General features: G+C 49.2%; 1 protein-coding gene across 1 annotated transcript in view; it reads left to right on the plus strand.

Annotated features, from left to right (window-relative positions):
* Positions 1-11,793, plus strand: part of Mat1a (methionine adenosyltransferase I, alpha) — a 17,126-nt gene extending 5,333 nt beyond the window's left edge. Inside the window, exons 3-9 of the mRNA XM_013032077.1 lie at positions 329-451; positions 3,120-3,232; positions 3,699-3,842; positions 8,190-8,408; positions 9,607-9,789; positions 10,142-10,275; positions 11,187-11,793. Of these exons, the coding sequence (XP_012887531.1) occupies positions 329-451; positions 3,120-3,232; positions 3,699-3,842; positions 8,190-8,408; positions 9,607-9,789; positions 10,142-10,275; positions 11,187-11,289 (1,019 nt within the window). The 3' untranslated portion in view covers positions 11,290-11,793. The remainder of the gene's footprint in view (positions 1-328; positions 452-3,119; positions 3,233-3,698; positions 3,843-8,189; positions 8,409-9,606; positions 9,790-10,141; positions 10,276-11,186) is intronic.
* Positions 11,794-13,433: the final 1,640 nt, after the last annotated feature.

Genomic DNA, 13,433 nt, shown 5'->3' on the forward strand with positions numbered 1-13,433 from the left:
CCGGAAGTGGCGCTGTAGCTCAAGTGGTAGAGCGCTCACCTTGAGCTAAAGAGCTGAGGGACAGCGCCCAGGCCCAGAGTTCAAGCCCTACGACCGACAAACAAACAAAAAAAACTCAAGTAGAACTGATCATTCCCAAAGTATCTGAAGATGTTCAGTTCTTAGTACTGGACTTATTAACATTCTTATTGACACTATTATTTCCTCTCTGGAATCTGTTGCTCATAAATAAATCCCTTGAAATCTTCTTCTTGGTGATAAGAGGAGTCCAGGTATTTGGCATCCCTCCGCTGGCCCATGGGGATGACCTGCCCTTGCTCCCTTACAGAGACAGTGTGCAAGACAGGCATGGTGCTGCTGTGTGGGGAGATCACCTCCGTGGCCATGGTGGACTACCAGCGGGTGGTGAGAGACACCATCAAGCACATTGGCTACGATGATTCTGCCAAGGGTGAGTGTGGGCTCTGGGGACTGGAATGTATGCAAGCCTTTGCTGAGAGAGCTGTCTTCCCCATGGCGGGAGCATGCTGAGCTTTGGGCTTTATGAAAGTACAGATCCTGTCAGGATGAACAATGCCCCTAGACTGCAGCCAGTGGAACCGACACATGTTCATCAATGTTAAGATCCTGACATCTTGGGGATGGCTGAGGCTTTATTAGAGCAAGAAGCTCCTGGCGATGGGAGATGCCCTCTGCTGGGAAGGAAGAGGAGGGGGGATGTTCTCAGGCGTCTGTAAGACACTGGTACTGGCTCCCTCATGCATTGTCTTGCTCCATCATTCCAGAAATTCCGGCATGCTTCTTATGCAGATGAAAACATGGAGACTTAGAAAGGAAACCCATTTATGTAAGGCACTGTAGTCAGTGGCAGGAAGTGGAATTTCTGTGCTTTCCACTAAACTACACTGCTTCCCATCACCCATGGCATCTTTGTGGGACATAAATGAAGAACACTCATGCTGATATAGAAGCTCATTTGTTAGGAAGTAAGCCAGGCCCAAAGAAACACAGGTCCCATGGTTTCCCTTATTTGCAATAACTAGTATATGTCTGAGACAAGCAGAAATGATCAGATAAGTTGATATCAGGTGAAATGAACCCCAAGATAAGGACTCAAGTGGTTTTTCTTTCTTGTGATTGTTTCTAACATATTTATAAGATGATTTCTTTGTTGCTTTGTACGTCCCTCCCCCACGGTATAACCCCTGTTTTCACGGTATTTGATGTTGGTATAATTTGTAGAGGGGAAGGGAAAAAACAAATTGTTTTAATAGGGATACAGGTGGACCCACTGCAACAATGAGATATACAAGATGTTATATCAAAAAAACAAACTTTACAACTTTCGGGGGGGGAAGGCGGGGGAGATGGGAAGGCAGGGGTGGTAAGGGGAAACAAATGAGGAGGCAGCAATGCTTAATAAGAAATGTACTCATTACCTTGCTCGTGTAATTGTAACCCCTCTCTATACGGTATTTTCACAATTAAAAAAAACTTATTAATTTAAAAAAACAATAAAAAAGAAGCTCAGTCCAGCCATAGTTTGATAAGATCTAAAGCAATCATAAGCAATAAAAGTTACTTGAGTGAATAAAACCTGGAGGAGAGGAAGTGTCATAAATCACAGGGAACAGGTGCCGGTGGCTCACTCCTACAATCTTTAGCTACTCAGGAGGCTGAGATGGAAGGATCATGGTTCAATTCTAGCCTAGGTGGGCAAAGTCCTTGAGACTCTTGTCTCCTATTAACCAGCAAAAAGCCAGAAGTGGAGGTGTGGGTCAAGTCACAGAGTACCAGTTTTGAATATAAAAGCTAAGTGAGAACACGAGGCACCAAAATAAGAAGAAGGAGGAGGAGGATTATTATTATTCCTGGGAGAAACAGTCAATGTAAGTTAACTTTCCCAGTCAAGATGTGAGGGATTCACAGTGGAATCCTGTTCTCCTAAGCAGCAATGTCTGAGATGTCACCATGTAGAGAAGCTTTGCCCTGCTATGCCCAGCAAAGCCAGTTTGTTTATGTATTTAGACCTTATTGCAGAGTAAATCTTGTTCTTCCTCAGGTAGCAGAGAACATTTCCAGGAGCACTATCTTGTAGAAAAGGAGGAGTGATAGAGAGCCCAGCTCTTGCTGAGTTGCACTAAGTTTCCTGGGTTTCCCTATACTCAAGCTTGTCAGTGACCTGGGCCAAATGGACTCTCTCTGGATGGTTTATGTATATGGCCTTTGATCAGTATACTGAATACTTGGGCTCAACACACACCTGGGGTTCTGAATTGGAAGGCCCTTGAGTTTTACTCCCTCCAGTGTTTTCTTCAAATGAATGTCTAGAGACTTGCTCTCTGAGAAACCAAAGGCCTAGAGTCATGAATCTGACTTGTCATCCAGAACAGCTTTGGTGCCATGTAGTTTTTATGTCACAGTTCCTTCTCCTCCTCCTCCTCCTCTTCTTCCTCTTCTCCTTCTTCTCCTCCTTCTCCTCCTTCTCCTTCTCCTTCTTCTTCCTTCTTCTTCTTCTCCTGCTTCTCCTCCTCCTCCTCCTCCTTCTCCTCTTCCTCCTTCTCCTCCTCTTCCTCTTCTCCTTCTTCTCCTCCTTCTCCTTCTCCTTCTTCTTCTTCCTTCTTCTTCCTTCTTCTTCCTTCTTCCTTCTTCTTCCTCCTCCTCCTCCTCTCCTCCTCCTCCTCCTCCTCCTCCTCCTTTTTCTGTGTTGGCCCTGGGATTTGAATTCAGGACCTGTGCTCTATCCCTTAGCTTTTATTTGCTCTACCACCACTTGATCCATAGCTCCACTTCCAGTTTTTTGTTAGTTAATTGAAGATAAGAGTCTTCCATACTTTCTTGCTGCTCTGGCTTCTAACCATGATCCTCAGATCTCAGCCTCCTGAGTAGCTAGAATTACACCAGTGAGCCACTGATGCCCAGTTGAATTTTCTTTGACAAAAGAGTTCCACATGATCATGGAGGAAGGATGCATGGCTTTCCCTGACCTTTAGCTGTGGACCTACTAGACCTCCAACTTCCTACTTGGACACTAAACATCTGAGCAGTCCCCCAGGAAGCTCACCACCCTGCTCTGAGTGACCACATCCCCACTCAGGCTTGCTTGTCCTTCTGCTCAGGCTTTGACTTCAAGACCTGCAATGTGCTGGTGGCTCTGGAACAACAGTCACCAGATATTGCCCAGTGTGTCCATCTAGACAGAAATGAAGAGGATGTCGGGGCAGGAGATCAGGTATGTCAACCATGTGGGGAGGGAACTGCAAGGGGGGCTGTATGGTCTGTCTTGGTCTGAGCTATGACCTATGGAGGAGCGAGCCAAGAAAGTCATGAGAAATGGATTCGGGACACTTGGGGATAGATCCATTATCCCAGCATCAGGGCTGAGGAAGGAGACCCAGGCTCAGAGTGGCTTCCACCACTCTGCCTTGTGGCAGTCCATTCAGAGTCTGGCTGCTCTGTGTCAGGCTGTTGTTCTAATGCCTGCTTCATCTTGTCTTCTCACTTCTTGAGTACTGGGGGTGGGGGAGGAGTCAAAGACGGTGTCCCTTCCTCTTTTAAATACGCTTGGTGTCCTCTGTTCATGTAGAAGGCACCCAGTAAATATGGAAACATCAGGGAAACGGTTCCATTTGGAGATACCTGTCATCCAGCTGCTGTGAGGTAGGTGTTGCTTAGTCAGTCCTGATGTTCTGCTGCAGGGTTTGATGTTCGGCTATGCCACAGATGAGACAGAAGAATGCATGCCCCTTACTATTGTGCTTGCTCACAAACTCAATGCACGGATGGCGGAACTGAGGTGCTCTGGCGTCTTGCCCTGGCTGAGACCCGACTCTAAGACTCAGGTGAGTGGGGCTCTCTGCAGTAACTATGAGCGCTCCCTAGCCTATTGATTCTGGTCTTTTCTTTTAGGTCCAGGCCTGGGACTTCAGAACTCACTACCTGACACTTTCGCTCACTGGCTAGCAGTCTACCGACTGAGCCACACCTCCAACCCCAACTCTTGCCATTTTTTAAAGAACAAAATGTCCCATCTAGGTACTCAATGAATTGTCCCTTTGAGGAAAAAACACCTATTTTAAAATTCTTTAAAATTCTAGTGGCTCATACACATAAATCCTAGCTACTCGGGAGATTGCGATTTGAAGATTACAGTTCAAAGCTGTTTTGGCAGAAAAGTCCATGAGATTCTTATCTCTAATTAACCACTAAAAAGCCAGAAGTGGAGATATGGCTCAAGTTGTAGAGTACCTGACTTGAACAAAAACTTTAAGGGATCGTACCCAAGCCCTGGGTTCAAGCCCCAGGGCAGGTACAAAAGAAAAATAAAAGATTTTTCCAACTCCATGGGCCCTGACCTCCCTACTCCCTGCTCTGTTGAAATCTGTCCCCAAGTCCCTATTTGAAGTCCGGCAGTGATGCAAGTGTTAGCATATGTGGAAGTGTCCTGTCGCCCTTCACTGCCCACGTCGCTCTCTGTTTAACCCTGATGACCTTTGACAGTACCCCCTCTCACTCCTCCCCGCCCCCCGCCCTGGCTCCTTTCCACGATTCAACATGTGATGCCCAAGGTCTTGGTACTTTGTCCCCCACTTGCTCTCTCTCCCTTTGTTCTGCTGTGGATTGCTGTTCCTCCATCTTGTACCATAGGTCCCTCTAAATCACTTCATTTCTTCCCCAACGTGCAAGCACAGGTGCCTGAGAGCCTGCTTGTGCCATTCAGTGCCAGCTGCTGCTCAGCTGAAGGGGTGGCTTGGAGAATAAGCGGTCCCTGAGCAAGACTAACAGGAAACCCTACTTGTGCCCCTTATTGTTCCCAGCTGAGCATCCTTTACTCTCAGCCCAGTTTTTACAGAGCTGTCCCCATGCCTACCAGGCAAGCACCACCCCCTTACCCTCCCCAAAGTTCTTCCTCCATGGGAATTCCAGTTAATTTCCCCAAATCTTCCAATCATGTCTCTGTATTTTCTGCCTTCTCTGGTGGCAGGGGGAAGATCTGCTTGTCATTCTGTCATTCAATATCTTGGTCTCCCAACATTACCTTCTGCTGCCTGTCCCATTCCACAGCATCATTGCTTCACCCATGTCATCTCACTCAGGTTCTGAGTGAGGGCTTCCTGGGTTTGCTCCCACCCTTATTTAGGCTCCTTCGCTGGTCCTCCCTCATCCTCAAGTTTCCAGCCAAGCTCATCACTTTGAATGTCATCCCCAGATACCACTAGACAACTCATCAGGGATGAATTTGGAATTGGCACTTCTGGTGTTCTTGTGGTCCAAGTGACTCTGTCCTGTGGTCTCAGCCACACAGAGACACACATCCTTCTCACCTCAAATGTGGGGCCATACCCAGGACAGAGGCTACACCTTGTCTACATCTGGAGCAAGGCCAGATGTTTATGGCCCAAAGACACCCATTCCCTGAGGCTTCCTGAGCTATTTTATGTGACAACCTCTCCCCAGGTGGGAGGTCAGGCCACTAGCATCTCCCATGTGTCATTGGAGGTTGTGGGGGCAGGAGAGATAATTTTGTAGATTGTTATAGTTCCAGAAGAAAGTACTACACAGAAAGATTGGCAAGTTCTGGCCCAGCCTGCACTGGGATGGTGGTATAGTCTAGAAACAAAGCAGAGAGCCACAGGAAAGAAAATTCTAAAATAGGGGTGGGAGAAAGCCAGTAGAGTTCACCAGGCTTTCCTTTCCCTTGGATGAAAGAAAGGATTGGAAGAACCACCTGTCTGACTAGCTATTCCTTCATTCTGTTTAACTATGATAAAAAAGAAGAAGAAGGTTTGGCTTGGTGGCTCACACCTGTAATCCTAGCTACTCAGAATGCTGAGATCTACGGATCATGGTTCCAAGCCAGCTCAGGCAGGAAAGTCCATGAATCTCTTATCTGCAATTAACCAGCAAAAATTCAGAAGTGAAGCTGTGGCTCAAATGATAGAGCACTAGTAAAAAAAAAAAATGGCATGGTGGGTGCCTGCATAGGTATGAAGTTGACGTCATTCTGCCACAGGAAGCCCTGCACCAGCTCCAGGCAAAGTGTGCTGCCGGCTGATGGAGTACGGTGCAGGCCTCTCAGCCTGCCCTGGGGCAGCTGAGCTCACTGCCCATACTACCTCCACGCAAGGGCACCGTGCGGGGGGCAGGGGCAGGCCTCCTCCCCCTCCACACCCTATTTGTAAAGGATTTTCATCATCTGTCCATGTGGACTGTGAACAGGATGAATCTTTCCACCTGAACAAATTCTTGCTGCTGATATTGACAATCGGGTGGCCGTAGGCGGGCTATTTTTATACTGGGTCAGAGCTGTGTTTTCCATGCTGTATTTTTCCTCCCTTTGCTGACATGATGAGATAAGAGCGGAGCTGGGGCCCTTTGCTCTGTCACCCAGCTTGGTGTTTCCGCAAAGACACTACATGGGGTTTGCTAAAGGGTGTGGGGGATGGGGTTGGATTGGAGTCATCCAGGGAGCAATAGAGCCAAAGTAGGAAGGTGTACCCACCTCTCTTTGAGGGTCCATGAAGCCCATCTTCTATAGCCTGCTACAACTGTCTTTTCCTGAGACCCACTGTACCCCATCTTTGACTCCAGTTCCCTTTAGAGTCCTATGTATGGGCATCCCAGAATTTAAGAGTTAAACCTACACAATATGTGCGATCCACTCACCTCTCTAAAGTCAGGTGATCCTGGATCCCATCCTATTGGACCCATAAGACCCAGAGCAAGAGTTGATATGGACCCACATTTGATGGCTGGATAAAGGACCTTGGGAAGGCAGAGGCTTCGCTGTAGTATAGCCCAAGGGGATATTGTGTGCTGCCCTGAGGTCCTAACCGGCTCTAGTTAGGGAGCAGTCCTGTACAGGCAGTGGCATAGGCACACACTAGCAGACTTAAACACCTCTCACACTCTGGGTACTACTATCTCAGTTGACCAAAGCAGCAGTGAGCCCATGGCCTACAGTCCTACATGGCAAGCTTTTGCTGGGCAGTGTCCCTAGCTATCAGGCCATAAACCTCCAGATCACGTGTGATTTTGGCCAAGGCATTTGCATTCTGCATCCTCAGCTTCTTTTCCTGAGTGCATCTTCTGTCATGCAAGTCATGCTTCACTGTTCCTGGCTTCTCTTCCAATCATTATCTGCCATCCACACCACCTCCTCCCACTTGCCCTGCAAAGTCCACGTTCCTTTGTTCCCACAGACAGGCTTTGATGTCAGACCCCTGGGATTACTAAAAAACAGGGATGCTGGAGAGGCAGTTTGCAAGCTTTTGGGTCAGGCTGAATGGGTGTTAGCTCTTCCTGCCTTTCACAAACTATGTGATGGCAGATGGATTGTTTCACTCCCTGTGGCTTTGTTCTGTGGAGTTAAACATGCCTTCTCTATTGCAGTGTCTTAAATATTAGATAATACACAGATTGGGCACAGAACATGCCTCTGGAAGTAAATGTTCAAATGCATGCTATGGCCTGGCCTTCTAGAGCTTTGTAGACAGTCCCCAACCCCCACCCCAATGCACTCTCCTCTCCCTTCCTTTGATGAAACACTTAGGTGCTGGCAGTCCAGTCTTGCTGTTCCTTTTTGGTGTCAGCCACCCTGGCAAGGTTCCCTCCCATCCTGTCCCGACAGCAGACAAATCTCCTAGGCCTATCCAGACTTTTAGAGCTCCTCCAGACTCCTTGCTTTTGTCTCAGAGGTTCTGGATACTAACAACTATCCCCTTGTCTAAAGCCCTCTTTTAACCCTTCATGGCCCAAGGCCAAAGGACCCCATCCTTGTCAGTGACACATGGCCTATCAATTCCTGGGCTCACTGGCAGGAGCAGGAATAGTTTGGTCCAATGTCCTGGAGAGGTGGAAGAGGGCTTGGACTAGGGAGACATTTGTTGGTACCCAGCAGCCTCTAGGATAGCAGAAGAGCCTGGTTGGGTCACAGATGAGTAGAAATGTGAGGTTCCTGGTAGTACTTACTATGGTGACACATGGGAATAGCTATGCCTTATGCTTAGTTATCCCATAGTGCAGGGAAACTTTTCAAATGTGTCCCATTGACGTTCCAAGGGCCCTTGGAGGAGAAGAGCCCCCACTTAGCCCTGGGAACCCTCCTGTAGCTCTGTGACCAGCTGTGATGTGACCGCAGCACAGGCCTCCGTCTCACAAGTGACTCCCCCTGCCCTTCTGCTGCACAGGTAACTGTTCAATACACGCAGGACAATGGCGCGGTCATCCCGGTGCGCATCCACACCATCGTCATCTCCGTCCAGCACAACGAAGACATAACATTGGAGGTCATGCGCAAGGCCCTGAAGGAACAGGTGATCAAAGCCGTGGTGCCTGCCAAGTACCTAGACGAAGACACGATTTACCACCTGCAGCCCAGTGGGCGGTTTGTCATCGGAGGTCCCCAGGTGAGCCCTTGTCTCTGAAGGAGGGTCTTTGTTACTGGGGCTGCTTGTATTTCCAAACAGACAGCAAAAGACAAGCCAGGAATGACTCAACTAGGTCTGGCTAGGCACTCAGGGTGCAATCTCATTGACTATCCTCTGGGAGGGTCTGCTAGGTATCTGTCAGCCTGTGAAGAAGTGGAGCCAGGTCCTTAGGAGCCTCCCACTCAGCGCCCCCTGGCCCTCCCACTCTAGCCATCCATCAGTGCTATGGCTGCCGCTAGCTCTGGTGGACACTGTGGCTCAGGCTAAGAGGGAAGTCAAGGCTAGAGGCCTGCCCCAAGTGGTAGATTGCCTGCCATTTGGAAGGAAGAAAGCAAAGAGCTTAAGTTTATTGTTTTCCTTTGGAATGACGCCTAGACATAGACTATGGAAGGGAACGTTTGAGTAAGCAGAGTCTCCCCTGATCATTTAACATACAGCTCTTCCCTTCCTACCCCACCCCCACATGGTTCAAAGGCATCCATCATTGACGGATGCTGCACAGAATACCACTGGGGGTATAGAACGCCAGCTTGACATTTTTGGTAGCCAGAGCCAGAGCCTATGTTATATCTCTTGCAAGGAAGTTTCTACCCTAGGAGGATTTCTTCTTATGATAATATTAAAAAGCAGAGGTATGAGCCAGGTCCAGTAGCTCATGCCTGTAATCCTAACTACTCAGGAGGCTGAGAGCTGAGGTTCACAGTTCAAATCAGGCCAGGCAGGAAAGTCTGTGAGACTTTTATTTCCAATTAACCACAAAAAAAACCCCAAAGTGGAGCTGTGGCTCAAGTGGTAGAGTGCCAAGCTTGGACAGAAAAGATCAGAGAGGTCACCCAGGTTTTGAGTTCAAACCCCACATTCAACAACAATGATATAAAAAAAAAAACCTCAGGGACAGTGCTCAGGCCCTGTGTTCAAGACCCAAGACCTGCATAAAGACAAGACAAAACAAAACAGAGGCATGGCCCCAGATAGTCTGTAGCTTAGCTTGATTTTTGTTGCTCACCCTTAAAAGAACCTGAATGAGAGCAAGGGGTTTCTAGATAATTCTCAGCCACAGAGTCTTTGAAAAGTACCTTCTGGTGGCTTTGGGGCATCATTTCTGGGTGTTTCAGCTCCCCTCACTGTTCAGGGGGGCTCTGGTTCTCACTAGTCCCTATTTCTTTCCCCCCTGTAGGGAGATGCAGGTGTCACTGGCCGCAAGATTATTGTGGACACGTATGGTGGCTGGGGGGCTCATGGTGGTGGTGCCTTCTCTGGAAAGGATTATACCAAGGTGGACCGCTCAGCAGCCTATGCTGCCCGCTGGGTAGCCAAGTCCCTGGTGAAGGCAGGACTCTGCCGGAGAGTACTTGTCCAGGTAGGTCACCCCCTCTGACTCTCCTTCCTGTCCCTGAACACCCACTCCTCCACTCCTGGTCTCACCCTGCTTTCCTCTCCCTAATGAAGATGGGTGTCTTTCCACGAGGAGTAAGGAGATGTTTGCCTGGTGGGAAAGACAGGCCTTTGCCCATGGTTCTATGTCTGTTTAGCTAGGCACTGTAACCAGTGTTTTAGAAATCTGGTGAGGGAAAAATGAGTGCTCAGGAAGAGAGGCAGGGCTGCTGAACAGACAAGAGAGGAACCTGTTGGGTTGGAGAAGCCTGGGGCCTAGAGACCTAGAGGCCTTGGTCCCTGAGGTCTTCAGTGCCTGAGCCTCCCCTTTCTGCAAGGTGTCCTATGCCATTGGTGTGGCAGAGCCACTGTCCATCTCCATCTTCACCTATGGGACCTCCAAGAAGACAGAGCGGGAGCTGCTAGAGGTGGTGAACAGGAACTTCGATCTCCGCCCAGGTGTCATAGTCAGGTAAGAGCTCTACCGTGCCATGCTGTGTGGATCTGGTGCTGCTCAACCCAGATGAACAGCTCAACTAGGAGAAAAACAGGAAGCAGGCCTTCCCAGCCTCCCACGGAGGAAGGTCTCAAGCACTCAGCCTAGCACTGTGCACACTCCGGCTTCTCAGGCTGAAGGAGGCTGTGTGACACTCCCACTGGCCCAGCAGACAAGAACTTCCATGGAGCACGTTTAAGGGGCTGGGGAATCTCAGAAGGCTGAGAACCCAGTAAGCTGTTCCTGTCCCAGCCCTGATTTCAGGAGCTTGGCTGTGAGGCCTGTGGTTCTGGGTCAGGCCAATGAAATGAAGTGGAGAAAGGCACCCTAAAAGGGCAACCAACTCTGAGTCTCTGATCCCTGTGGGCTCAGTGGTCTTTGCACCTCAAACCCTCTGCTACCTAAGTTACAAAGCAGGATTTTGCATGTGGGTGGCACAGCTCCCCAGAAGGGCTGTCCTTCCAACTGTCAGTGGCTCCTGTGATCACATGCAAAGAGAGAGCTGCCTGCTGGTGGCTCATACCTGTAATGCTAGCTACTCAGGAGGCTGAGATCTGAGGATCATGGCTGGAAGACAGCCTGGACAGCAAAGTTCTTAGCTCCAGTTAAACAATTAAGGGCTGGAAACAGAAGTGTAGCTCAAGCAATAGAGCACTAGCCTTGAGAGAAAAAGCTAAGTGAGAATGTGAGGCTCTGAATTCAGCCACAGTACAGGCCGATGGACAGATGGACAGACAAATGAGGAAAAGAAGGAGAGAAAGAAGGGAAGTAGAGAAAGGAAAGAAGGAAGGAGAAGGAGGGGAGGAAGGAAGGAAGGAGAGAGAAATGCAGAGAACCTTGGCTAATTTTCCAACTCAAAACAAGCTTGCCTTCTACCAAACCTGCAGGGATTTGGACTTGAAGAAGCCCATCTACCAGAAGACTGCCTGCTATGGCCACTTTGGAAGAAGCGAGTTTCCCTGGGAAGTCCCCAAGAAACTTGTGATCTAGAGCTGATGGGAACTAGGCCCAGCCCTGTCTCTGTCCTCCTCTCCCCAGAATCCCAATTCTCAGGTCTCCCAGGCCCTCCTAGATGTACCTTTCTCTCCCCTACCTCAGGGCAAAGCCACTTCCCTCTAATTTTACCTTACCTTGTAATCCTTGGAATGACCAGAAGCAACATAGCTTCCTGGTACTGGGAGGAGCCACATAGCTTTACAAGGTTGGTTACATTGATCTCCTGCCTGTCCATCAGACAATGTTAATATAGTGGGAAAGCCAATCCTGTCAAAAGGGAAGTCCTTCATTCCCCTCCTCCCACAGCATAGACTTGACCCTTGACCCTTTGGCCCTGCTGGGTTCAAGCCCAGATGACTGAATCTCACAGACCTGAGCCCCTATGGGCCTGGGTACCCTGGTTTCTTCTATATCTGCTCCCATCATGCCTGTAAAAGGTTTCTTCCCTGACAGGCACTGGTGGCTCATGCCTGTAATCCTGGCTATACAGGAGGCTGAGATCTGAAGACCACAATTCAAAGCCAGCCTGTGAGACTCTATGTCCAATAAACTACCACAAAAATCACTAGCCTTGATCAGAAAAGCTCAGGGACAGCATCCAAGCCCTGATTTCAAGCCCCAGGACCAGCACACACCAAAAAAAAAAAAAAAGACTTCTTCCATGCTGGGCACCATCAGAGGTAATAGTTGATGATTTCTGAGCACCTGCAATGTGCCAGGGCCCGAGCTAGTGACTGATCTCATGCTTTCTTCACCCTAATGAGTGATGTAGTATCTTTAATTGGCACCAAGTCTAAATAGCTTTCACAAGGTTCCACAACCACACATGTGAGGGCCAAGATATGAACCTAGGAGCTTTGTCGCCTGTAGACTCCCGGTCCCAAGCCAGAAACAGGCCTGAGCAATAATAAAGCAGATTGAAGTAAGGCTGGGAATTCTGTCCTGAAGCCTTGGGCCTGGGCTGACTCCAAATTAGGAGATTCACCCTAAAGCCGGTCCTGGGCAGTGCTCTATAAAGTCAAGATGGACCTGAAGGACTCTTGAGTTGCTTGTTCCAGAAGAGGGTTCAAGGTAAGATAGACAGGTCTGCCCCATCAGGCTGGACTGGAGTTGGGAATGAAGAAGTAGCCTTTCCAGCCCAGCCCCCAGCTACTCAGAGACACACAGGCCTTGGCTATTTCAACCTCTGGGGCATGAGAAAAGTTAGGTCTCTCTCTTTCTTTCTCTCTCTCTTCCATCCCCCCCCCCCAATGGCACCCGTCCCTCTTGCTGAGAAGCCAGTCCTCCCTCAAGCCCAGACACCTATTGTTAACCAGTGACCCTGGCTCAGGGCTTGTTCCTAATAATGGACAAATCGCCTATGATTTCATGAGATTCTGCCTTTGGGAGAAGGTTGCCTCCTTAGGAGCTTGATTAGTCCCAGGGTCCTCCAGCAGGGTCCTGGAAGCTGCATGATCTTGGGCTTGTTTATCTAGGCTGGGTCTGTTTGCCTAGCAGTTCTCTGCCTGGGACTCACTTAGCAGACCTCCATTTCTCAGCCTCCAAGGACAGGCTCAGCCAGGGCCTTTATGGTACCTTTCCAGGGCACACAGTGCTGGTTCTGGCCAGGAGAAGTGGCCCAGGCTGCCTCCCTCAGAAAGCAGACAGGCATCATTTGCCTGGACCTTGGCCTCCCCCTTCTACCAGGGAAAGGAAACTGTAGGGGCCGTTGTGAGTAGGGGTGAGGGAGTTGGTAGCAAATTCCAATTGCCATCAAATCCTGAAGCTTAACTGGGAACTGGTGGCTCATGTCTCTAATCCTAGCTACTCAGGAGCCTGGGAGCTGAAGATCATGGTTCAAAGCCAGCCTGGGCAGAGACACTCATCTCCAATTAACCACTTAAGAGAAGAAAATAAGCTGAAAGTAGAACTGTGGCTCAAGAGGTAGAGCACCAGTCTTGTACATAAAAGCTAAGGGACCATGCCCAGGACCTGAGTTCAAGTCCTAGTACTGGAGCATGCGCACACACACGCACACGTGCGGGCACAGACACACACACACACACACACACACACACACACACACACACACACCCTGCCATGAGTGCATGATAAGGAAGCTCCAATCTCTTCCCAGGGCTTCTGGTGGCTTAGGGAGC

Source organism: Dipodomys ordii, unplaced genomic scaffold (assembly GCF_000151885.1).
Source record: "Dipodomys ordii isolate 6190 unplaced genomic scaffold, Dord_2.0 Scaffold148, whole genome shotgun sequence".
Lineage (NCBI taxonomy): Eukaryota > Metazoa > Chordata > Mammalia > Rodentia > Heteromyidae > Dipodomys > Dipodomys ordii.